Source organism: Oncorhynchus keta, chromosome 1, assembly GCF_023373465.1.
Source record: "Oncorhynchus keta strain PuntledgeMale-10-30-2019 chromosome 1, Oket_V2, whole genome shotgun sequence".
NCBI lineage: Eukaryota > Metazoa > Chordata > Actinopteri > Salmoniformes > Salmonidae > Oncorhynchus > Oncorhynchus keta.
The window spans coordinates 81,528,267-81,555,594 of NC_068421.1; the positions used below are offsets into that span (position 1 = coordinate 81,528,267).

The 27,328-nt window shown below is 43.9% G+C and overlaps 1 protein-coding gene across 1 annotated transcript in view; it reads right to left on the reverse strand.

The window, feature by feature from the left end:
- znhit6 (zinc finger HIT-type containing 6) overlaps positions 1-26,496 on the reverse strand; it is a 45,753-nt gene extending 19,257 nt beyond the window's left edge. The window contains exons 1-7 of the mRNA XM_035761789.2: positions 26,274-26,496; positions 25,926-25,991; positions 20,233-20,339; positions 19,973-20,058; positions 16,558-16,661; positions 3,023-3,091; positions 2,578-2,658 (exon numbers count right to left, since the gene is read on the reverse strand). Of these exons, the coding sequence (XP_035617682.1) occupies positions 2,578-2,658; positions 3,023-3,091; positions 16,558-16,661; positions 19,973-20,058; positions 20,233-20,339; positions 25,926-25,991; positions 26,274-26,389 (629 nt within the window). The 5' untranslated portion in view covers positions 26,390-26,496. The remainder of the gene's footprint in view (positions 1-2,577; positions 2,659-3,022; positions 3,092-16,557; positions 16,662-19,972; positions 20,059-20,232; positions 20,340-25,925; positions 25,992-26,273) is intronic.
- Positions 26,497-27,328: the final 832 nt, after the last annotated feature.

Genomic DNA, 27,328 nt, shown 5'->3' on the forward strand with positions numbered 1-27,328 from the left:
AGGCAACACACAGCTGGGAGGTGTCGGGGGCCAACAGTGACGTAGTGGTCTACACGGTCTGTATTCTATTTACTAACGAGCCAACCACCAGACAAGATTGATGGCATTCTGCTTCTTTGAGCAAACCAAAAAAATTCTAGAAAGTCCAGACAGTTATGGAATCGATGTGCATGATGCCAGTTAACCACAAGGAGCGTTGCCACATAATTGGCACGGAGGAATTGCTTGGGATGCCATACTTTGTATTTGTTTCCAACCAGCGCGAGGATGATTTGCGATCAAGTATTGTATGGAAAGGGATGTCATTGTCCCCAGTGAGTGTCTCCATTTTAAATGGCATATAGCTCATTGCATAATTTACAATTTCACTCTCCATCATAATAATGTTAGCATTTTCCCCCTGCTGATAGGCACATTCTTATTGTATATACCTAGATACACCATAATTACAAAAGTGTGTGGACAACCCTCAAGTTAATGGATTCGGCTATTTCAGCAACATCCTTGCTGACAGGTGTATAAAAATCGAGCTCACTGCCATGCAATCTCCATAGACAAACATTGGCAGTAGAATGGCCTTACTGAAGTGCTCAGTGACTTTCAACGTGGCACCGTCAGTTCGTCAAATTTCTGCCCTGCTAGAGCTGCCCCGGTCAACCGTGTTGTTATTGTAAAGTGGAAACGTTGTTGCTCTTAGACATCTCAGCCGCGAAGTGGTAGGCCACACAAGCGCACAGAACGGTACCGCCGAGTGCTAAAGCATTCAGCATGTAAAAATCATCTGTGCTCGGTGGCAACACAACACCGAGTTGCAAACTACCACCGGAAGCAACGTCAGCACAAGAACTGTTAGTCTGGAGCTTCATGAAATGTGTTTCAATGGCCGAACAGCCGCACACAAGCCTAAGAACTTGATTGGCCTGCAGAGCCCTGACCTCAACCCCATTGAACACCTTGAATTGGATGAATTGGAATGCAGACTGTGAGCCAGGCCTAATCCCCCAACATCAGTGGCCGACCTCACTAGATGTTCCAACACCTAGTGGAAAACCTTCCCAGAAGAGTGGAGGCTGTTTTAACAGGGAAGAGGGGACCAACTCCATAATAAGCACATGATTTCGGAATGAGAAGTTTGACGAGCAGGTGTCCACATACTTTTGGTCATGTAGTGTATTTCATTTGGCAGACGAGGAAATGCTTTAAACTGCACGCTCACTGTACTGAAGTACTACTGAGCTACTCACAGCTAAAATACGTCTTTGGGGTTTGATCTACTAAATCCAATTTCAGAATGTTTGAGGGCACAAAACCACAAGAAATCTACGGCAACATTGTGAAATAAAATACACATTTCCTTCAGCATACTTCTCACAGGGGAAAACCCTCCAACATAAATGCAATTATACACGCTCAACGTTATGCAGCCTGCAAGACAAATAGTCAAACGATAGTTTGAACTGGACTGGGGAACAGTAACAGAGGTTTAATGAAATCACCATGGGTGTTTAATCATTTCTATATTTGTCCTTTAATACAGTATGAGCCCTGTCGGACAGGGCTCCTTTATGGCAGACTGACTTCATTTACAGCTGGTCTGCCTGCAGTAGGAGATAATCCCAAAACATTTGCATGTTATAGCAACTGTATAAATATTTACCGTGATACAGAGAGCAAGGTTGTCCCCATTGATAATGAAGACAACTTTAAGAAAATGTGATGACTTCTTGTCTTCAAGGACAAAATGTAGATACTGTAAATGAAATTGCAGCTTTTGTATGCCACACTGGCGATGTTTCACTTTCAGTCGGTTAGTGATCAATATTTCAACAGCAGTTACATGTAATTCACTGAAAAATAATTAGCTGTGTGTGCCCCACTCCTGTTGACTGTGGAACGTGAGAATGCAATGTACTTAACACACTGCATGTGGTGTCAAGCAGTCAGGCCGTGTGTGTGTGTTGTAATGAATTTTTTTTGCCATTTCAGGAGAAAACAGCAGGCAAGACAACAGAAAAAGTAGGCCATCCAAATTGCCCATCTAACTGGTGTTGATTTCAGACTCCATTACCACATTGTTAACTTTCGATTCCTGCTGTTGAGTAGACTACAGTGACTGACCAAAAACCACAACCTAATTTAATTTCTATATATTAAAATCTCTAATGAAACCCAGCTAGACCATTCTGTTGTTTGCATGTAGATTCCAGCTAGATTAGGGCCCTGGCTACAGCTCAGAGACATTCCTCTCTCTGGACCAGTCTATCTTGGTTTGCTCCGTTTCTAGCTTTCTGTTATCTAGCTTGCAATACCACTGATGGATTTTCAGCCATAGCCAACTATTGAACACCTGGAGGACAGGTGAGGCAGTCGTTAGGCAGGCTCTGTTAGGGAGGAAAGATAGAGCCAAAGAGCCAAACAACCAAACCGGGCAATCAGATCAGGAAGGCGTGGATACTACTAGCTATTCAAATACTCTCCAAGAGCAGTAGCTCAACCAGTAGCCAACCATTTGTTTGGATTGTTTTGGACATTTGTTTAATTCGATTAGTAGATTATACAAGAGTGGTGTGTTCTTACTTTTGTCGTCTAACTGGCTCAGACTCTGTAGGGTGGATGTAGGGGGTGAGGATCTGTTTAAGTGTTTGGTCATCGGACACCCTGGGGAGAGATGGAGATGCGAGAGAGAGGGTAAGAAAGGTTTGACAGACAAAAAGAGAGAGTGAACAACCAACCAATCAAGTTCCAAGGAACCAACCATGAGTCAAACCGTGATGAAGATTGATGACGTTCTTGGAGTGGTTTTGATACAGAGTGCTAACGATCTACATCGTCAATCATCCTCACCATTAGAAGATACATGGGTGCTGAAAGCACTAATGTCACTCTCCAAGGATCTGGATGTTCTCTATTGCAGGTTCCAACCCCTGGACTCTGACATCAACTGCTATTAACAGGGTTCCTAAAGAGTGTCTGGCAGAGATGCTACCGGACAAGTAGACAGGCAGGCACACACAACACTCACCTTCTCTCAGTGAACTCTGAGCTGCTCTGAGGGAACAGGAGCTGCAGGTGCCATAGGAAACGATTCTCCCTAAAGGACAAAACAGAAAGAGGGAGACAAACGATAAAACATTTTCAAAATCAGCAGTTGGCAGTGGTCTGCTTGCAGATACCAGCGCTTTGTCTCTGAACTAAAACAATCTATTTTGCATTCAAGAGACATAGGAAGAGTATTTAACCCCAATGTACGACTAATGCTGTGTATGTGTCTAGCTCGATGTGTGGATTGAGTCAGAGTTGTCATGAGGATAACCATGGCATACACTACATAAGCAAAAGTATGTAGACCCTTGCTGGTCAAAAATCTAATTCCAAAATCATGGGTATTAATATGGAGTTGGTCCCCCTGTTACTGTTTGATGCTATAACAGCCTCCACTCATCTCTGAAGGCTTTCCACTAGATGTTGGAACATTTATGCCGGGACTTCCATTCAGCCACAAGAGCATTAGGGAGGTCAGACACTGGTATCAGGCGATTAGACCTGGCTCGCAGTCTGCGTTTCAATTCATTGCAAAGGTGTTCAATGGGGTCAGGGCTCTGCAGGTCAATCAAGTTCCTCCAAACCGATAGACAAACACTTCCTGTATAGACCTCGCTTTATGCACGGGGGCATTGTCATTCTGAAACAGGAAAAGGCTTTACCCAAACGGTTGCCGCAAAGTGTGAAGTACAGAATCGTCTAGAATGTCATTGTATGCTGTAGCGTGAAGATTTCCCTTCCCTGGAACTACGAGGCCTAGCCCGAACCATGAAAAAACAGCCCCAGACCATTATTCCTCCTCCACCAACCTTTACAGTTGGCACTATGCATTCGGGCAGATAGCGTTGCCCTAGCATCCGCAAAACCCAGATTCGGCACGATTCATTACTCCTGAGAACGCGTTTCCACTGCTCCAGAGTCCAATGGCCGCAAAATTTACACCACTCCAGCAGACGCTTGGCATTGAGCATGAGGATCTTAGGCGTGTGTGTGGCTGCTCGGCCCGACAAACAGTTCTGGTGCGGACGTGGCTTCCAGTTTGGAACTCGTAGTGAGTATTGCAACTGAAGACAGAAGATTTATACGTGTTACACACTTCAGAAATCGGCGGTCCCATTCTGTGAACTTGCTCCTAGAAGTTTCCACTTCATAATAACAGCACTTCCAGTTGACCGGAGCAGCTCTAGCAGGGCAGACATTTGACGAACTGAAAGGTCCTATGATGGTGCCACCTTGAAAGTCACTGAGCTCTTCACACACACACACTGCTCAAAAAAATAAAGGGAACACTAAAATAACATCCTAGATCTGAATGAATTAAATATTCTTATTAAATACTTTTTTCTTTACATAGTTGAATGTGCTGACAACAAAATCACACAAAAATTATCAATGGAAATCAAATTTATCAACCCATGGAGGTCTGGATTTGGAGTCACACTCAAAATTAAAGTGGAAAACCACACTAGAGGCTGATCCAACTTTGATGTAATGTCCTTAAAACAAGTCAAAATGAGGCTCAGTAGTGTGTGTGGCCTCCACGTGCCTGAATGATCTCCCTACAACGTCTGGGCATGCTCCTGATGAGGTGGCGGATGGTCTCCTGAGGGATCTCCTCCCAGACCTGGACTAAAGCATCTGCCAACTCCTGGACATTCTGTGGTGCAACGTGGCGTTGGTGGATGGAGCGAGACCTGATGTCCCAGATGTGCTCAATTGGATTCAGGTCTGAGGAACGGGCGGGCCAGTCCAAAGCATCAATGCCTTCCTCTTGCAGGAACTGCTGACACACTCCAGCCACATGAGGTCTAGCATTGTCTTGCATTAGGAGGAACCCAGGGCCAACCGCACCAGCATAGTCTCACACGGGGTCTGAGGATCTCATCTCGGCACCTAATGGCAGTCAGGCTACCTCTGGCGAGCACATGGAGGGCTGTGCTGCCCCCCAAAGAAATGCCACCCCACACCATGACTGACCCACCGCCAAAGCCACTTGTGTGGGTTGTAGACTCCGTCTCATGCTACCACTAGAACGAAAGCACCGCCAGCATTCAAAAGTGACCAAAACATCAGCCAGGAAGCATAGGAACTGAGAAGTGGTCTGTGGTACCACCTGTAGAACCACTCCTTTATTGGGGGTGTCTTGCTAATTGCCTATAATTTCCACCTGTTGTCTATTCCATTTGCAAAACAGCATGTGAAATTTATTGTCAATCAGTGTTGCTTCCTAAGTGGATAGTTTGATTTCACAGAAGTGTGATTGACTTGGAGTTACATTGTGTTGTTTAAGTGTTCCCTTTATTTTTTTGAGCAGTGTATATATACACACATATACATGCTCAACACAACTGTGACCATAAAGATTGAGGAGGACTCTAGCGCCCAAAAGCTCATGATACACTGGGTAGTTTGAGCCCTGAATGCTATTGCCTGACAGCTGTGGTATACCATGGGTATGACAAAATATTTATTTTTACTGCCCTAATTACTTTGATAACCCGTTTATAATAGCAATAAGGCACCTCGGAGGTGTGTGGTATATGGCCAGTATACCACGGGTAAGGGCTGTATCCAGGCACTTAGACGTGCTATATTGGCCATATTCTACGCCCCCTTGGGCCTTATATCGCTTAATTATAGCATGAGGACTTTCTGCATTTTGAAGTAGTCAACTGGGTGGGACTTTATGGGTTAAGGAAGTATCACATGATTTCATCTGAGTCATCAGGAGGGATCAGCCAATGAATTAAACTCAAAATAACATTTGATTTGAAACATTCCATAATTGCAGGCGGCTGTAAATCGCAAACCTTTCCTTTATACCCATTCAGACACACTACAGGTGGCAGTATGCACCCTTTGTTTGTTTGCCAACTCAGAAGTAGTAAAATAATGGAGAATCCCTCTACCCAGGTCAAGTTGGGTTATATGAATTACCATGTCAGAGCATTTGTCCCAAGATTGATGCATTCTGATCGCTGTCTGTACAAGAATCCATGGTGTGAAAGTTGTGGAGAAGACCATATTGAATGTGGTATCAGTACTGATTGTGTGAAATGTTGCAATTATGGTGTGAACCATGTTGCTACAAATGTGGAATGCCCAATGAGGGTGAAGGAGAATAAGGTGTCTACGGTCAGGGTCAAACAGAACATATCACATGCAGCAGCTGTCTAGAGGATTGAGGGAGCGAATGGTTCTTTAGGGCCTGTGGTGGTGGATAAGCTTTCACTGCAAGGAGTTGCCTTATCAGCAGGATCCAGACATTCTACAGGGTAAGAAGGCAGACTTTGTAGTCTTCATGGCTATGGTGATTAACAGCACTGCCAAAGTTGAGAAAAAGTACAGAAATTGCGGATGCAGTTTCTGGGATTGGAGGACTTCTCGGTGAAGGATTTACATAAAAGGCTGTCAAACCATACCAACATCTCATGCCCTAGGCCCAGAGCCTCAGTGGGGAGATATGGAACTTTGAAAGATGGAAGAAGTGAGAGTTAGTATGTCAAACAAAAGAAAAACAATTTAATTGTGAGGAGCAAGTTATTTCTTCCCCATAAAGTATATTTTTCTTTTTCATTTGAATCCAGAAGTGGAGGGCAATACAACTTTTTAGATGTAGTCCGCCATAAAACTCAGAAGAAAATGGACTAATTCAAAATGGATGCTCTCACAGATGCCATAATGGGACAGATACAATGTCTATGGTCCTGAATCGCTGGGGTGCAAAACACAGAGAGATAGATGGGGATAGGTGGAGGGTTGAAAAAATTAGAAGTGTGCAGAACTGGCAGAACATCCAATGAAAATGTGCTTATGAGTTTCCACTTGATGTGGGCAGAAGGGGAAGTTGGGGGGAAAGCAGGCAGCAGTGGGGATTGGTTGGGGAGAGTTTAGGGGATTCCCTATGCAGGTGCAGAGCTATTTCAGCCCCCACTAGGCTGCTGAGGAATTTATGAGTGTTTGCTTGGGCTTGGCAGAGACTGGGCTTGGTGGAAGGGGGGGTGGTAAGTCAGAGGAGGAACACCAGGTGTTTGGGCATTGTTCTGCATTGACGGTGAAAGGAAACTATTTTATCTGATGGAAAAAGGGATGGGCCGGGCAATGCGAGCATGCACCTCAGGCTGTGTCAGGATTGCATACAGGAATATGTGGTATCATTCACTCACGGTCAGTCATAAAAGTGAAGGTGGCACAGAGAAACTCAACAAGCATTTTCCATACAGACAAAAATGGGCAGATGGTGGAATGATGACATGTCAAGTTGAGTAAGACGAGCTTGTGTTTACATATTGCCTGACCGCCCAGTGAGAGCACTGCATAGGTCTTCTGTCTCCCTGCTTGACTGCCTGTCGGCCTGTCTCCCTGCTTGACATCAAGAGATCCAATTGAAACCCCATTCAACTTGCATTCCTGCTTACCTTCCAGCCATGGTGTCTATGCAAGATGCATACCTATGTAAGAATGCTGTTCATTGACTACAACTCAGCATTCAACACCATAGTACCCTCCAATCTCATCATTAAGGTTGAGGTCCTGGGTCTCAACCCCGCCCGGTGCAATTGGGTCCTGGACTTCTTGACGGGCCGCCGCCAGGTGGTGAAGGTAGAAGGTAGAAAACAACATCTCCACTTTGCTGATCCTCAACACTGGGGCCACACAAGGGTGTGTTCTCAGCCCTCTCCTGTACTCCCTGTTCCCCCATGACTGCATGGCCATGCACACCAACGCAATCATCAAGTTTGCAGACAACACAACAGTAGTGGGCTTGATTACAATCAACAACGAGACAGCCTACAGGGAGGTGGTGAGGGCCCTCGGAGTGTGGTGTCAGGAAAACAACCTCTCACTCAACGTCTACAAAACAAAAAAGGAGATGATCGTGGACTTCAGGAAACAGCGAAGGGAGCACCCCCTATCCACATCGATGGGACAACAGTGGAGAAGGTGGAAAGTTAAGTTCCTCAGCATACACATCACGGACAAACTGAAATGGTCCACACACACACAGACAATGTCGATGTGGTTAGACTGTAAACTCTCCTTCCAGACACACATTAAGCATCTCCAATCCAAAATTAAATCTAGAATTGGCTTCCTATATCGCAACAAAGCATCCTTCACTCACACCGCCAAACATGCCCTCGTAAAACTGACCCCCTACCGATCCTCGACTTCGGTGATGTCATCTATAACATAGCCTCTACTCAACAAACTAGATGCAGTCTATCACAGTGCCATCCGTTTTGTCACCAAAGCCCCATACACTACCCACCATTGCGACCTGTACACTCGTTGGTTGGCCCTCGCTTCATACTCGTCGCCAAACCCACTGGCTCCAGGTTATCTACAAGTCCCTGCTAGGTAAAGCCCCACCTTATCTCAGCTCACTGGTCACCATAGCAGCACCCACTCGTAGCACACGCTTCAGCAGGTATATCTATCTCACTGGTCACCCCCAAAGCCAATTCCTCCTTTGGGCGTCTTTCCTTCCAGTTCTCTGCTGCCAATGACTGGAACGAACTGCAACAATCTCTTAAGCACCAGCTGTCAGAGCAGCTCACAGATCACTGCACCTGTACATAGCCCATTTATCTACCTACCTCATCCCAATACAGTATTTTTTTTGCTCCTTCGCACCCCAGTATCTCTACTACATTCATCTTCTGCACATCTACCATTCCAGTGTTTAATTGCTATATTATAATTACTTCGCCACCATGGCCTATTTATTGCTTTAACTCCCTTATCTTACCTCATTTGCACTCACTGTATATAGACTTTTGGTTTTCTTTTGTTCTACTGTATTATTGACTGAGTTTTGTTTATTCCATGTGTAACTGTGTTGTTGTATGTGTCGAATTGCTATGCTTTATATTGGCCAGGTCGCAGTTGCAAATGAGAACTTGTTCTCAACTAGCCTACTTGGTTAAATAAAGGTGAAATAAAAAAATAAAATGTGAAGAAGGCACAACAGCGCCTCTTCAACTTGGCTTGTCACCTAAAACCCGGACAAACTTTTACAGATACACAACTGATAGCATCCTGTTGGGCTGTATCACTGCCTGGTACAGCAACTGCACCACACAAAACCACAAGACTCTACAGAGGGTGGTGCAGTCTGCACAACGCATCACAGAGGGCAAACTACCTGCCCTCCAGGACACAAAGCACCAGATGTCACAGGAAGGCCAAAAAGATCATCAAGGACAACAACCAACTGAGCAATTGCCTGTTCACCCTGCGACCATCCAGAAGACGAGGTCAGTACAGGTGCATCAAAGCTGGGACTGAGAGACTGAAAAACAGCTTCTATTTCAAGGCCATCAGACGGTTAAACAGCCACCACTAACACAGAGACTGCTGCATACATAACGTCATTGACCACTTTAATAAATTGATCACTAGTCACTTTAATAATGTTTACATATATTTATATGTACATATTCTTATTCCATCCCTTTAGATGTGTGTATTAGGTAGATGTGGAATTGTTAGATATTACTGCACTGTCGGGAACTAGAAGCACAAGCATTTCACTACACTCGCATTAACATCTGCTAAACATGTGTATGTGACCAATACAATCCACCTGCCCAACACTAACACACAAAAAAGAAAACAGACCGATAACTTCTAGTTGGACTCGTTGTTGCTAAGGCCAAATCCGGGTTCCTACAAATCTCTCGTTGCTTTCAACAACACAGTGGGGAATGGCTTGGAAGAAGGGGAATCAAACAGCAGATTTCTGAATTCTGCAGCAGAACAGCTTGTGATCAATGTGGTTTTGAAGCCTCTGGAAGTAATATTGTGTGCTCTACATTCATTATCATTTTTTTTTGCTTGTCTGGAGGACAAAATGTTGAACTCGAACAACCTAAAAACCTCAAAGAGCCCTGGAAATAACATGGTGTTTCAAATTGTGTGTGTGTAAATCACTAAAATGGTGTGTGAGCGAACGCACGCAGAGCCTAGTGCAGAAGTGGGCTCCTATCATTCGTAAGCAGGTCCTCTCTCATCAATCTCAAGTGGCCAGTCTTATCCTTTCCAGTCATATCACTGGGCAGCACTACGACAACACTTATCAAGCACAAACTTATTGCAACCACAGTTCCAAGGTCTCAATGTCTAAGTTATATTGCCATGACAAACTTTATTATTAAAAAGGTTCTATATTTAGTACTGTATAACAAACAAGAGCCTAACAACTGGCTTCCATAATATGAAAACATATGGAAGCCTTGAGGCGCTGACGCATAACAAATACCATATCTACCAACGCAGTGACCTCACACACTGTAATCATTTCTCAAATAAAGCACTGAGATGGAGGGTAAATGCAGATAGAAGAATATTATTCAACTGATAGAAGTCAGCATCAGTATGTGTGCCCAAACAAACTGCCAACAAGGATTCCACAAACACAGTACGTTGATCAAACACGTGGGTTGCAGTTAAACGAATGACCGGCTCGATAGCTGGTTATCAGGCACCTGTGAGCTGCTACACATGATGTATATGGCTGCTATACCCCCTTGCATGAAATTGTATTCAAGACTCTGGGGGAATGGGGTGGCAATGGAATTATGGGGTTCAAAATGCAGAAACACAGCCATCGGACAGAATATCATTGCATCGCCATTTCAGAAGGTGACTTCAGCTCCCACAAATAAAAGGGAAACTAATTCTGATCAATTTGATGTTTATTTTAATGGACGACAAAAAATACACTATTTTTAAAAAACAAGAACATTTCGAAGTGACCACAAACTTTTGAATGCGTGTATGTAACACACACGGAGTCCCCAACCAGAACTCGTGCTCTGCCTAGAAGGCCAGCATCCCGGAGTCGTCTCTTCACCATTGGCGTTGAGACTGGTGTTTTGCAGGTACAATTTAATGAAGCTGCCAGTTGTGGACTTGTGAGGCATCCGTTTCTCAAACTAGACACTAATGTGCTTGTCCTCCCGCTCAGTTGTGCACCGTGTCCTCCCAACTCCGTTCTATTCTGCATAGAGACAGTTTGCGCTGTTCTGTGAAGGGAATAGTACACAGCTTTGTGTGAGGTCTTCAATTTCTTGGCAATTTCTTGCATGGAATGGCCTTCATTTCTCAGAAGAAGAATAGATTGACGAGTTTCAGGAGAAAGGTCTTTGTTTCTGGCCATTTTGATCCTGTAATCGAACCCACAAGTGCTGATGCTCCAGATACTCAACTAGTCTAAAGGCAGAGAGTTTTATTGCTTCTTTAAATCAGCACAAGTTTTCAGCTGTGCTAACAATTGCAAAAGGGTTTTCTAATGATCAATTTGCCTTTTAAAATGATTAACTTGGATCTAGCTACAATAGTCATTAACAACATCTACACTATTTCTGATCAATTTGATGTTACTTTAATGAACACGTTTTTTTTGCTTTTCTTTCAAAAACAAGGAAATGTCTAAGGGACCCCAAACTTTTGAAAGATTGTGTGTGTGTGTGTGTGTGTGTGTGAATTGCTCGTAAGTAACAGTCTTCCATCCAGAAAAGTAAAACAAAGGGGAAGAAAGACAACACTAGTATTCAAGCTGACTCTTCAGCAGAGAAAAGAAAACATGACTTCAGAAGATAAGAGAACAAAACTTTAACAAGCTTCTTCTTGAGAGAAGAGAACAAAACATTGCTAACAGGAGGCCACCAAACATTTCCAAACCACACTTCAATTCAAATTATTACATAAAAAAATGAACTGATCTGTACGCAAGCCAGTGAAGCCACCAATAAATCAGCTTACTTTTGAACAAGAGTATAGGGTGAGTTCCAAACGGCACTATTCCCAAACTATTACATATGTGTACCACTGGTTGATTTGGTTTAAAAAGTATTGCATGCCTGTCATTTCTTGTTCCACACTTTTAGTGTACCCTTAACCTGCTTTGACATCAGTCACCAGGGAGAGGCAGGCAGGTGCACGCACGCCAGTGCATGTGGCTGTGCACACACCGTAGCCCAGGATAAAAGCCTCTATAGCTGGCCGCTAATTATGATTCCCTCTCTCTGGCTGTGTGTTTGTAATGATGGCCTCTCTCTGGCAGCATGTGTGTGTAGCATGAATATGTCGCTAAACATCTGCAGTCACACTGCTCCAACATCTGCTTATTATATAATGCACCAAGTAAATTCTCAAACCCATTTTCTCCTGCTGCTGTCGTCTAGTCGACAGCCCTAGTCCCCAGTCTAGCCGACACCCCTAGTCCCAGGTTAGTTTCGACACCCGCAGTCCCAGGTTAGTTTCGACACCCGCAGTCCCAGTTTAGTTTCGACACCCGCAGTCCCAGTTTAGTCGACACCCGCAGTCCCAGTTTAGTCGACACCCGCAGTCCCAGTTTAGTCGACACCCGCAGTCCCAGTTTAGTCGACACCCGCAGTCCCAGTTTAGTCGAAACCCGCAGTCCCAGTCTCTGTTTAGTCGATACCCGTAGTCCCAGTCTCTGTTTAGTCGAAACCCGTAGTCCCAGTCTCTGTTTAGTCGATACCCGTAGTCCCAGTCTCTGTTTAGTCGAAACCCGTAGTCCCAGTCTCTGTTTAGTCGATACCCGTAGTCCCAGTCTCTGTTTAGTCGAAACCCGCAGTCCCAGTCTCTGTTTAGTCGAAACCCGCAGTCCCAGTCTCGGTTTAGTCGATACCCGCAGTCCCAGTCTCTGTTTAGTCGAAACCCGCAGTCCCAGTCTGTTTAGTCGAAACCCGCAGTCCCAGTCTGTTTAGTCGAAACCCGCAGTCTCTGTTTAGTCGATACCCGCAGTCTCTGTTTAGTCGATACCCGCCCAGTCTCTGTTTAGTCGATACCCGCAGTCTCTGTTTAGTCGATACCCGCAGTCTCTGTTTAGTCGATACCCGCAGTCTCTGTTTAGTCGATACCCGCAGTCAGTCTCTGTTTAGTCGATACCCGCAGTCTCTGTTTAGTCGATACCCGCAGTCTCTGTTTAGTCGATACCCGCAGTCTCTGTTTAGTCGATACCCGCAGTCTCTGTTTAGTCGATACCCGCAGTCTCTGTTTAGTCGATACCCGCAGTCTCTGTTTAGTCGATACCCGCAGTCTCTGTTTAGTCGATACCCGCAGTCTCTGTTTAGTCGATACCCGCAGTCTCTGTTTAGTCGATACCCGCAGTCTCTGTTTAGTCGATACCCGCAGTCTCTGTTTAGTCGATACCCGCAGTCTCTGTTTAGTCGATACCCGCAGTCTCTGTTTAGTCGATACCCGCAGTCTCTGTTTAGTCGATACCCGCAGTCTCTGTTTAGTCGATACCCGCAGTCTCTGTTTAGTCGATACCCGCCCAGTCTCTGTTTAGTCGATACCCGCAGTCTCTGTTTAGTCGATACCCGCAGTCTCTGTTTAGTCGATACCCGCAGTCTCTGTTTAGTCGATACCCGCAGTCTCTGTTTAGTCGATACCCGCAGTCTCTGTTTAGTCGATACCCGTCTCTGTTTAGTCAGTCTCTGTTTAGTCGATACCCGCAGTCTCTGTTTAGTCGATACCCGCCCAGTCTCTGTTTAGTCGATACCCGTAGTCTCTGTTTAGTCGATACCCGCAGTCTCTGTTTAGTCGATACCCGTAGTCCCTGTTTAGTCGATCCCGCAGTCTCTGTTTAGTCGATACCCGCAGTCTCTGTTTAGTCGATACCCGCAGTCTCTGTTTAGTCGATACCCGCAGTCTCTGTTTAGTCGATACCCGCAGTCTCTGTTTAGTCGATACCCGCAGTCTCTGTTTAGTCGATACCCGCAGTCTCTGTTTAGTCGATACCCGCAGTCTCTGTTTAGTCGATACCCGCAGTCTCTGTTTAGTCGATACCCGCAGTCTCTGTTTAGTCGATACCCGCAGTCTCTGTTTAGTCGAAACCCGCAGTCTCTGTTTAGTCGAAACCCGTAGTCTCTGTTTAGTCGAAACCCGTAGTCCCAGTCTCTGTTTAGTCGAAACCCGTAGTCCCAGTCTCTGTTTAGTCGAAACCCGTAGTCCCAGTCTCTGTTTAGTCGAAACCCGTAGTCCCAGTCTCTGTTTAGTCGAAACCCGTAGTCCCAGTCTCTGTTTAGTCGAAACCCGTAGTCCCAGTCTCTGTTTAGTCGAAACCCGTAGTCCCAGTCTCTGTTTAGTCGAAACCCGTAGTCCCAGTCTCTGATTAGTCGAAACCCGTAGTCCCAGTCTCTGTTTAGTCGAAACCCGTAGTCCCAGTCTCTGTTTAGTCGAAACCCGTAGTCCCAGTCTCTGTTTAGTCGAAACCCGTAGTCCCAGTCTCTGTTTAGTCGAAACCCGTAGTCCCAGTCTCTGTTTAGTCGAAACCCGTAGTCCCAGTCTCTGTTTAGTCGAAACCCGTAGTCCCAGTCTCTGTTTAGTCGATACCCGTAGTCCCAGTCTCTGTTTAGTCGAAACCCGTAGTCCCAGTCTCTGTTTAGTCGAAACCCGTAGTCCCAGTCTCTGTTTAGTCGATACCCGTAGTCCCAGTCTCTGTTTAGTCGATACCCGTAGTCCCAGTCTCTGTTTAGTCGATACCCGTAGTCCCAGTCTCTGTTTAGTCGAAACCCGTAGTCCCAGTCTCTGTTTAGTCGACACCCGTAGTCCCAGTCTCTGTTTAGTCGACACCCGTAGTCCCAGTCTCTGTTTAGTCGACACCCGTAGTCCCAGTCTGTTTAGTCGATACCCGTAGTCCCAGTCTCTGTTTAGTCGAAACCCGTAGTCCCAGTCTCTGTTTAGTCGAAACCCGTAGTCCCAGTCTCTGTTTAGTCGAAACCCGTAGTCCCAGTCTCTGTTTAGTCGAAACCCGTAGTCCCAGTCTCTGTTTAGTCGAAACCCGTAGTCCCAGTCTCTGTTTAGTCGAAACCCGTAGTCCCAGTCTCTGTTTAGTCGAAACCCGTAGTCCCAGTCTCTGTTTAGTCGAAACCCGTAGTCCCAGTCTCTGTTTAGTCGAAACCCGTAGTCCCAGTCTCTGTTTAGTCGAAACCCGTAGTCCCAGTCTCGGATTAGTCGAAACCCGTAGTCCCAGTCTCGGATTAGTCGAAACCCGTAGTCCCAGTCTCTGTTTAGTCGAAACCCGTAGTCCCAGTCTCTGTTTAGTCGAAACCCGTAGTCACAGTCTCTGTTTAGTCGATACCCGTAGTCCCAGTCTCTGTTTAGTTGAAACCCGTAGTCCCAGTCTCTGTTTAGTCGATACCCGTAGTCCCAGTCTCTGTTTAGTCGACACCCGTAGTCCCAGTCTCTGTTTAGTCGATACCCTTAATGATTCCCTAGGGATAGGAAATAAACTCTGTCTCTTCCTTGAAAACTCCCAAGATAGAAGTTTATGCACACTGACTGCATGATATTTAGGATGTAACCACTAACCATAACCATTTATTTATCAGTAAATAACCAGTGTTCCATCCAAATGTAAAACCAGATACTAGGCTATGTCTTCCTGGAAGAGAAAGGAGCCTAGCTACTCTGCTCCCCTACATATTGCGGTCTTACCTTCTGGCAATAATGCAAAAATTATAACTACAAAACACCAGAGAGACAGACTGGCCTGAGGGAATTATATTCAGAATGGAAAAGAGCGGACTGGCTAACATTAACTTCGTTCAGCACAGCTTTGATTGACATTACAGAGGTTCTGTTTTTTTTAGTTAACTTGTGGGTTAAATGTTTGTTTCTTCCATGTGGGGTGGAGCGAGAGAGAGAGAGGAAATAGCAGAACGATATCCCTTCAGGAAAAGTTGTCAAATATGGAAAGACGGGACCACCTGCAGCACAGCAGGAATTCCAGGAAAATGGAAAAGGAAGGAGAAATGGAGGGAATGGGGAACAAAGGAAAACATGTCTGGGATTAGGGCTATGGCAGGTCTCACACTCATGAGTGGTGGGGTAGCAGGTTGCTATAGAAACACACCAAGTCCAGTGAAACATCACAAGTTGGAAATGATGATGCCCCCAGAGAGGCCAGGACATATGGACAGGGTTGGTTTAGCCTACATAGCCGGTCAGAAGGCCACAGGCAGCAATACATTACTCCACACCAGTGACTAATCAAATGTTGCTTCAAGTCTTTGTCCAACATGTCCAAAATTTGCCTGAGCTGACACACACAATTGAGCCGTAAGGCCTTCTCAAGACTAAACAGCACATGCCAGGTATACAGAGTTGAGTAGTGCCTTCATAAACATGCAGAGGACTGATGCCCCACAGATACATTAAAAACAACTCTTATTGTATGTGAGGAATTGTGAAAACTTAAGAGCGCCATCCTGTGGCAGAGAAACACTTCTGATCAACACGAGGATCCTCAACCACCTTACTGAACATAGAAGTTGTTTTTAAACTTTGCTATAAATAGAGTCGAGTGCTAGTATGGGTTTTGGATTTAAGTCAAAGAGCCACCTGAACGTTTAGAGGTCCTCATAAAGAGGGGATGCAAACATTGCCTTTCTTCGCTGGGCCAAAAACAACTGTTATAAAACACTTTAGTATGTTGTATCCTACAGAACATGGCCCTGATGTCTAAGAGGAACCTACTTCTTGAGGCAGATGGTGGAGTTCTCTCTGCTCTTGGTGAATGTGTTGGGAAGGAACCTCAACGTGATGTTCAGCCTCCTCGCCTGGGCTGTCAGTCTCTTAGCCTGGAGAGCGAGCGAGAGGGGAGAGTGAGCAAGGACATTACATAAACAAACTTCTGCTCTTAACTACCTGGTTAAGCAACTGGTTAATTGACGACAAAGAAATCTACAAAAATAGGAAGGACACTAGAAATGGCTGTTCTTGGCTCAGAACCTAATCACCCAAGAACTCATTCTCCCCACGTTGATTTTAAAGGATACCCCTTTACTTATTAATACTTGGATAGCACCATAATGACTCGAGGTCGACTGATTATGATTTTTCAACGCCAATACCGATTATTGGAGGACCAAAAAATGCTGATATCGATTAATCGGCCAATTTTATTTATAATAATGACAATTACAACAACTGAATGAACACTTATTTGAACTTAATATAATACATCAATAAAATCAATTTAGCTTCAAATAAATAATCAAACATGTTCAATTTGGTTTAAATAATGTAAAAACAAAGTCTTGGAGAAGAAAGCAAAAGTGCAATGTGTGTCATGTAAAAAAGCTAACGTTTGAAATTCCTTGCTCAGAACATATGATAGCTGGTGGTTCCTTTTAACGCGAGTCTTCAATAATCCCAGGTAAGAAGTTTTAGGTTGTAGTTATTATAGGACTATTTCTCTCTATATCATTTGTACTTCATATACCTTTGACTATTGGATGTTCTTATAGGCACTTTAGTATTGCCAGTATAGCTTCCGTCCATCTCCTCGCTCCAGGAACATCGACAGTCACCCTCGAAGCATCGTTGCCCATCGCTCCACAAAAGCCGCGGCCCTTGCAGAGCAAGGAGAACAACGACTTCAAGGTCTCAGAGCGAGTGACGTCACCGGTTGAAATGCTATTAGCGCGCACCCCGCTAACTAGCTAGACATTTCACATCGGTTACACTAGCCAAATCTCGGGAGTTGATAGGCTTGAAGTCATAAACAGCACAGCAAAGAGCTGCTGGCAAATGCACGAAAGTGCTGTTTGAATGAATGCTTACGAGCCTGCTGCTGCCTACCACCGCTCAGAGTGCTCTATCAAATCATAGACTTAATTATAACACACAGACATACGAGCCTTAGGTCATTAATATGGTCAAATCCGGAAACTATCATTTCGAAAACAAAACGTTTATTCTTTCAGTGAAATACGGAACCATTTACGTATTTTACCTAACGGGTGGCATCCATAAGTCTAAATATTCCTGTTACATTGCACAACCTTCAATGTATGTCATAATTACGTAAAATTCTGGCAAATTAGTTTGCAACGAGCCAGGCGGCCCAAACTGTTGCATATACCCTGACTCTGCTTGCAATGAACGCAAGAGAAGTGACACAATTTCCCTAGTTTAATGTTGGCTGCTAACCTGGATTTCTTTTAACAAAATATGCAGGTATATACTTTAAAATATATATATATAAAATATATACTTCTGTGTATTGATTTTAAGAAAGGCATTGATGTTTACGGTTAGGTACATTCCTGCAACGATTGTGCTTTTTTCGCAAATGCGCTTTTGTTAAATCATCCCCCGTTTGGCGAAGTTGGCTGTCTTTGTTAGGAAGAAAGTCTAGACACAGTTCGCAACGAGCCAGGCGGCCCCAAACTGCTGCATATACCCTGACTCTGTTGCACAGAACGCAAGAGAAGTGACACAATTTCCCGTGTTAAAAGAAATTCATGTTAGCAGGCAATATTAACTAAATATGCAGGTTTAAAAATATATACTTGTGTATTGATTTTAAGAAAGGCGTTGATGTTTATGGTTAGGTACACATTGGTGCAACGACAGTGCTTTTTCACGAATGCGCTCGTTATATCACCCGTTTGGCGAAGTATGCCATGATTCAATGATAAATTAACAGGCACTGCATCGATTATACTCAACGCAGGACAAGCTAGATAAACTAGTAATATCAACCATGTGTAGTTAACTTCACTAGGGTAGGGGGCAGCATTTGGAATTTTGGATGAAATGCATGCCCAAATTAAACTGCCGTCAGGCCCAGGAGATAGGATATGCATATAATTGGTCGATTTGGATAGAAAACAATTTAAAGTTTCCAAAACTGTTAAAATATTGTCTGAGTAAAACAGAACTGATTTGGCAGGTGAAAACCTAAGAAAAATCCATTCAGGAAGTAGGATTTTGTTTTGTTGTCATTTTCTATTCAATGCCATTACAGTATCCATTGACTCAAATTGCAGTTCCTATGCCTTCCACTAGATGTCAACAGTCTTTAGAAATAGTTTCAGGCTTGTATTCTGAAAAATGAGGGAGTAAGAGCAGTCTGAATGAGTGGACCCTGCAGTGTCACAGAGCTTTTTCATGTGCGCGACCGAGAGAGTGCCTTTCTTGTTTACCTTTTATATTGACAACGTTATTGTCCGGTTGAAATATTATTGATTATTTAGGCTAAAAACAACCTGAGGATGAAATATAAACATCGTTTGACATGTTTCTATGAACTTTACGGATACAATTTGGATTTTTTTGTCTGCCTGTTGTGACTGCGTTTGAGCCTGTGGATTACTGAAGAAAATGAGAACAAAACTGAGGTTTTTGGATATAAAAGAGACTTTATGGAACAAGGTGGGACGCTAGCGTCTCTATGTATGACATTAGACCATTATACGTAGAAGGTTCTGGAAGGCCACAGCCCAGATAGACATTCCCATTACTTGCCAGACATTCACATTACTTGCCAGACAGACTTTCCCCCCCTATTTCACTAAGAAGTATCATTCTTATTTTATTGATAGATTTGTGACCACTGAACCAGACCGAAGCAAAAACACATTACCTCAAGCCATTATAAAATGCTGCATGTAATAGTCTTAAATGAATCCAGGTAAGGACTGGGCTGGCAGACTGAGTCGGTCCCTGAAAGTGCCATTTTCAATGAATGTCTGTGGTTATGGGTTCCAGCTCTGCTCAAACCACAGTTACCTGAAGAGCCATGGAGGCACAGAGAAACCCCCAAACCACACAATTTAAATCATATAAAGAATTCAGTTCCAAAAAAGATTTTGTGAGGCAAGTTAGAAATGCTCTAGTGTGCTCCAAGAAACACAAAGATATTATGAAAATAGAAATCAATATTGCGGTTTAGACAAGCATAACACTCTCCAAGTCTTTCTGGTGTGAGCCCGATAGAAGGAATCATCATCCTACTTCGTCACCCCGCCTGTCCGTCACCCCGCCTGTCCCACTGTCAAACTTCTGGTTGATGTGAGTTTCTCCCTCACCATGTAGAGTTGTCTGATATAAATATATCACAAATTCAATCAATTAAATGAGAGGTGGTGGATGAATGACTTACTCTAAAGTTAACAGGAGGGCCGCGGACCAGGGAATCTCTGTTGGCACTGTCTGCCAGCCTCCCCGTGTCCTCAAGGAACCTGTAGTCTAGCAGGGCCACAAAGGAGACCCCAGTTACACACAATTCAATGAATCTTTGTTTAGCCAGGATAGTCCATTCACTCAGCAACAATCATTGCTTTCCAGGGAGTCATGCCATCCACAAACCTGACCATTACACACGCATGCATGCGCACACACACAGCAGAGGGAGTGTCTCACCGCTGAGTAGGTTCATCTCATCCATCTTGGACAGGGCCACAAAGGCAGTCTTATCTCGAACTCCACTGCATCCTGACTCCTCTTTGTGCTTCTTCACACAGGGCAAGCTAGGTTAAAAATCCCCAAAAATAAAAGAACATTTTTAAATAACATTTTATCAAAGTTTGCTCTTCTGGTACAGTCAGCACTAGAACTATAGCGAGAAAATAAGCTGTGTAGAGGTTTTGGTTCATCCATGAACACAACATACAGTATCAGCTGTATGTCCAAGGACAAAGCATCCATTTAGGCACATTGTAGAATACAAACTCTGCAATTTTCTTAATAAAGTGGCTACTTAAAACTAACAGCAGGTCTGGAAAAATGCAGAGCAGAACCCAGTCTTTCACTATGGGTAGAGTTGCATTATGGTAGCAGAAGACTGGGGATGGAAGGATGGAGAACAGAAGACTGGGGATAGAAGGCAGAATGATGTAGAGGTGTAAATCAGACTGGAGATGTCTCACTGCATGCTGGGAAATGTCTGTGTGCCACTGAAGGAAGACCCTTCTCTTCCTCTCCTCTGACAGATTGAAATCCTCTACGTCGGTTTCACCTGAGACTCACTGTGTGAGTGATTGGGTAAGGGAACTATAAACGAGTTAGGCCTATAACTGGTTGACACCAGCTAGTTTATATTATTACTAACTCCAAGGCCTATAACTGGTTGACACCAGCTGGTTTATATTATTACTAACTCCAAGGCCTATAACTGGTTGACACCAGCTAGTTTATATTATTACTAACTCCAAGGCCTATAACTGGTTGACACCAGCTGGTTTATATTATTACTAACTCCAAGGCCTATAACTGGTTGACACCAGCTGGTTTATATTATTACTAACTCCAAGGCCTATAACTGGTTGACACCAGCTGGTTTATATTATTACTAACTCCAAGGCCTATAACTGGTTGACACCAGCTGGTTTATATTATTACTGACTCCAAGGCCTATAACTGGTTGACACCAGCTGGTTTATATTATTACTAACTCCAAGGCCTATAACTGGTTGACACCAGCTGGTTTATATTATTACTAACTCCAAGGCCTATAACTGGTTGACACCAGCTGGTTTATATTATTACTAACTCCAAGGCCTATAACTGGTTGACACCAGCTGGTTTATATTATTACTAACTCCAAGGCCTATAACTGGTTGACACCAGCTGGTTTATATTATTACTAACTCCAAGGCCTATAACTGGTTGACACCAGCTGGTTTATATTATTACTAACTCCAAGGCCTATAACTGGTTGACACCAGCTGGTTTATATTATTACTGACTCCAAGGCCTATAACTGGTTGACACCAGCTGGTTTATATTATTACTGACTCCAAGGCCTATAACTGGTTGACACCAGCTGGTTTATATTATTACTAACTCCAAGGCCTATAACTGGTTGACACCAGCTGGTTTATATTATTACTAACTCCAAGGCCTATAACTGGTTGACACCAGCTGGTTTATATTATTACTAACTCCAAGGCCTATAACTGGTTGACACCAGCTAGTTTATATTATTACTAACTCCAAGGCCTATAACTGGTTGACACCAGCTAGTTTATATTATTACTAACTCCAAGGCCTATAACTGGTTGACACCAGCTAGTTTATATTATTACTAACTCCAAGGCCTATAACTGGTTGACACCAGCTGGTTTATATTATTACTAACTCCAAGGCCTATAACTGGTTGACACCAGCTAGTTTATATTATTACTAACTCCAAGGTCCAAGGTATTATTTGACCTAAGCTAAGCCAAGCTATACCTCTGGTGATCAGGGCAGTACACACACCAGTGCAGTAATGTTTTGAAAACCCTCTTCTGGATTGATGACTTTCATTCCCTACATAGAATAGATACTAACCAACACGTGTGAAATGTGTTTTGCAGTCAGTCACATTCTTCAAGGCTTAAAACACTCATTCATTTCAACCAGCCCAAATGTGCCCTTTCATCCATCCCATCCACGGTATTTATTTGTTAGGGACCACATACAACAAACACACAAGTATGTGGATACCCGTTCAAATTAGTGGGTTTGGCTATTTCAGCCACATACATTGCTGAGAGGTGTATAAAATCGAGCACCCAGCCATGCAATCTCTATAGACAAACACTGGCAGTAGAGTGGCCTTACTGAAGAGCTCAGTGACTTTCAACGTTGCACCGTAATAGGATGCCACCTTCCCAACAAGTCAGTTTGTCAAATTTCTGCCCTGCTAGAGCTGCCCCGGTCAACTGTAAGTCCTACTAAACTCAGCAAAAAAAAAAAAAGTCCCCTTTTCAGGGCCCGGTCTTTCAAAGATAAGTCGTAAAAATCCAAAAAACGATACAGATATTCATTGTAAAGGGTTTACACTGTTTCCCATGCTTGTTCAATGAACCATAAACAATGAACATGCACCTGTGGAACGGACGTTAAGACACTAACAGCTTACAGACAGTAGGCAATTAAGGTCAGGTATGAAAACTTAAGACACTAGAGGCCTTTCTACTGACTCTGAAAAACACCAAAAGAAAGATGCCCAGGGTCCCTGCCCATCTGCGTGAACGTGCCTTAGGCATGCTGCAAGGAAGCATGAGTACTGCAGATGTGGCCAGGGCAATAAATTGCAATTCCCACATACTCTTTTTGATAAGGATGTGTAACAGAGTAATAACCATATTGAACAAACATGCTTTAAGACAGCGCTACAGGGAGGACAGCTGATTGTCCTCGCAGTGGCAGACCACGTGTAACACCTGCACAGGATCGGTACATCCGAATATCACACCTACGGGACAGGTACAGGATGGAAACAACTGCCCGAGTTACAGGAAAGCACAATCCCTCCATCAGTGCTCAGACTGCCCACAATAGGCTGAGAGAGGCTTGGCTTGTAGGCCTGTTGTAAGGCAGGTCCTCACCAGACATCACCGGGAACAACGTCGCCTACGGGCACAAACCCACCGCCGCTGGACCAGACAGGACTGGCAAAAAGTGCTCTTCACTGACAAGTCACGGTTTTGTCTCACCAGGGGTTATGGTCGGATTCACATTTATCGTCAAAGGAATGAGCGTTACACCGAGGCCTGTACTCTGGAGTGGGATTGATTTGGAGGTGGAGGGTCCGTCATGGTCTGGGGCAGTGTGTCACAGCATCATCAGACTACATGCAATGACAAGAGCAGTCTCAATGCTGTGCGTTACAGGGAAGACATCCTCCTCCCTCATGTGGTACCCTTCTTGCAGGCTCATTCTGACATGACCCTCTTGCATGACAATGCCACCAGCCATACTGCTCGTTCTGTGCTTGATTTCCTGCAAGACAGGAATGTTGGTGTTCTGCCATGGCCAGCGAAAATCCCGGATCTCAATCCCATTGAGCACATCTGGGACCTGTTGGATCGGAGGGTGAGGGCTAGGGCCATTCCCCCCAGAAAAGTCCAGGAACTTGCAGGTGCCTTGGTGGAAGAGTGGGGTAACATCTCACAGCAAGTACTGGCAAATCTGGTGCAGTCCATATGGAGATGCACTGCAGTACTTAATGCAGCTGCTTGCCACACCAGATACTGACTGTTAATTTTGATTGTGACCCCCCCTTTGTTCAGGGACACATTATGACATTTCTGTGGAACTTGTTCAGTTTATGTCTCAGTTGTTGAATCTTAAGGCCATACAAATATTTACACGTTACGTTTGCTGAAAATAAACGCAGTTGACAGTGAGAGGATGTTTCTTTTTTTTGATGAGTTTATTACGAAGTGGAAACGTCTAGGAGCAACAACGGCTCAGCCGCAAAGTGGAATGACACGCATACTCACAGAATGGGCCGGCCGAGTGCTGAAGCGCGTAAAAATTGTCTATCCTCGTTTGCAACACTCACTACTAAGTTCCAAACTGCCTCTGGAAGCAATGTCAGCACAATAACTATTTGTCAGGAGCTTCATGAAATTGGTTTCCATGGCCGAGCAGCCGCACACAAGCCTAAGATCACCATGTGCAATGCCAAGCGTTGAGTGGTGTAAAGCTTGCGGCCATTAGACTCTGGGGCAGTGGAAACACGTTCTCTGGAGTGATGAATCACGCTTCACTATCTGGCAGTACGACAGACGAAAACAAAGGATATAAATAATCAACAATATAATGTAAAAATATACACAGGAAAAATGTCTCACAACTCACTGATGTCTCACGCTCTTGTGTCTGTTGCAGCACCAATGATAGGTTACGTTGAAGGGAAATCTTAATGCTATAGCATACAATGATGACATTTTAGATGATTCTGCGCTTCCAACTTTGTGCCAAAAGTTTGAGGAAGGCCCTTCCCTGTTTCAGCGGGATAATGCCCCTTTGCACAAAGCAATGTCCATACAGAAATCTAGTGGAAAGCCTTCCCAGAAGAGTGGAGGCTGTTATAAGCAGCATATTGGGGGACCAACTCCATATTAGTGCACATGATCTTGGAATGAGATGTTCAACGAGTTGGTGTCCACATATATAGTGTAGCCCATTTGAATCTGTAGTCCCATTTTCATCCGTGGTAGGACTGCAGACTAAATGAAAACGTCCATAATAATGTCAAGGGATCTTGGTGTGGTTCTCTCTAGGGCCTTGTTTCTTTTAATGAACAGTTGGGATGTGATCCAAACACAGACATTCATAAATCACAATCCATTTCAGACACTTGCTGACAGAGAGGTACTTGGCAGGGGTCTTTCAGACCATCTCCACAAACTATTTGAGGAATGTCAATGGCTGCCCACAACAATGGGGAGCCATTTGAGAAATGTGCAAATTACCTCTAAATCTTATTGAGATGTGAGAAGGAGCAATTTTGATAGTGCCATTCAGGCTGAGATTGAAAGCTGAAAGGTATTTCTAAGTAGGCTTCACTTGCTTTCTGGGACTTGGATTTTATAGCTTCATACCACAGCTGAGATGAATCACCTGGACATGTCCATCTTTCAAAAACACTGATACAGTTGTCTTACTTGCACATACCTACACAAACAGCACTCAAGAATAGCCTACCTTCACATTTTTGTTACATAGCTGAAAATCCTTTGATTAGGCCTAGGCTTTACTGTCATCTTGGCTGTAGAAGGGTTACCCAATCAATTTCTGACCTTGGAGGAGGTGCAGTCTAGCCCACCACCTAATCTTAAAACATGTTTTTTTTAAACACTGACCTTGTTATAAAAACCTGAAGATAAATTGCTCCCATCTTGATATTAAAATAAGTAGAGGTTCTTAAACACCTGGGGAGATGGGTTGAGCCCCAAATGGCACCATTTCCCCTATATAGTAGACTACCTTTGAGCAGGGCTGATTGGCAGTACTTTTGACCAGAGGTTGAGTAGTGCAATAGACCTATAGGGGAAAATGTGCCAATTGGGGCACACATAGCCATAGTCTTATAAACAGCTTGAGTTTTAAGGAGACGAGAAGAAAGGACACGAGGAATATAGAATTGAGAACTTTGTTAGGGTTGCTTCAATTCGAAAACAGCAAATAATATTCCATCACATATGATATGGCAAGGGCTATAGTGTATAACACAGAACCTCACTGCTTCCCATTGTCTTTCCTATCAGTGCACATGAAATAAAGGGAGAGCAAGTCACTTTATACTATTGAGATGCACAAGATGTCTCTCCTCTTACCTGCACGAGTGTTTGAGGCAACCGGGACATCTATAATTCGCCACTTCAGAGCCACACACACCACAACTGTAGGAAATAAATGATAAACCATGTTCAACAAACACTCGACATCGCCAGACTCAAAGGGGCGTGGACATCACAGCACGTGGTAACCCATGTGCTTTCCTGATAGCTTGTTATTTTAGCTACAAATATAACCTGCCACAATTATTTTACATACATTCAGAGACATAGCAAGGTAAGATAGTAGTAATCACTATGGCTAGGTAAGCGAGCTTGCTGTGTTATTGAGCTAGACACCATCTAGCCCACCAAGCGTTAGCTTAGCTAGCTTAGCTGCCTTCTTACTTTGCCAGGGATAGTTTTATTTTGTTTCCTTTGAGTTCGTCTCCCAAACGGTCATTATCGACGTGGCTTTCAGCAGCTGCGACTGTATCCACCGAAGGCAGCTTACTTGTAAGCATTTCTAGAAATTACTCTCTCGAAGCTCTGTTTCAATCAAAGCAGTCTGAAGTTTACCGTCTTCCGCTATACGTGGAGAAAAATATGTGACGGATGTATTCCGGTTTGTCTTGACAATGCAGAAAAGCGCCCCCTGGTGTTGGTATTCGTGTAATATAGGACATTTGATGCGTGGAAGATCCCCCCCCCTCTCTATCATGTGCTGCATGTCAGTCTGTCAGCCAGCCTCTCTCTTACTCTGTGTGTAGGCCCATGTACATCAATAGGAGCTGTGTTGTTCTGAGGACTGAAGCTGACCATTATAAAACTAAAGCCTTTCTAACCCAGATTGACCAGGCCCAGGAGAGATGAGCTGATGTCTAATGAAAAGAAATTAACAAAATATGCATTGTTTTTCTTGTATCTTTGTTTGGAGGAGACAAACGCAACAGTATCAAAGTCGGGTCAAACAAGAGCAAACATCTGAATCCAAACTGTTCTTAGTATCGATCTCAAGGGAAGTCAGCCATTTTGTTTCTCATAGTTTATTTGCTTTGTCCCTATCCATGGTAACACAGTGCTTGTCATTCCATAGGATCTTTGTCAAGTTTAAAGGTCCATGCTAGTATTGTGTTAAGAAGGAAAAGCCCAAGTGATGTTTATATGTAGCCTACATTGCATGCATTGTTTTTAATCGTAAAAAAAAACCCCTCCTTATTACCAGTAACTCTCCATGTTACCAGTATCTATACAGCTTCCAGCGAAGTTTAAATGTTGCTGGAACTGTGAGAGTGGGTGTCAAGAATTCAAACGATTTCAATGAAAAACAGATTTTCGAGTTTGATGCCAGAGGGGCGTGTTGGACTTGGACTTCTCAAAATTTGGAAAAATAATAGAGACTTATGAGTATTGGAAATCTGAAGTTGCGCTGCTAATGATAAGTAGCTATCTCTAATTGCAGT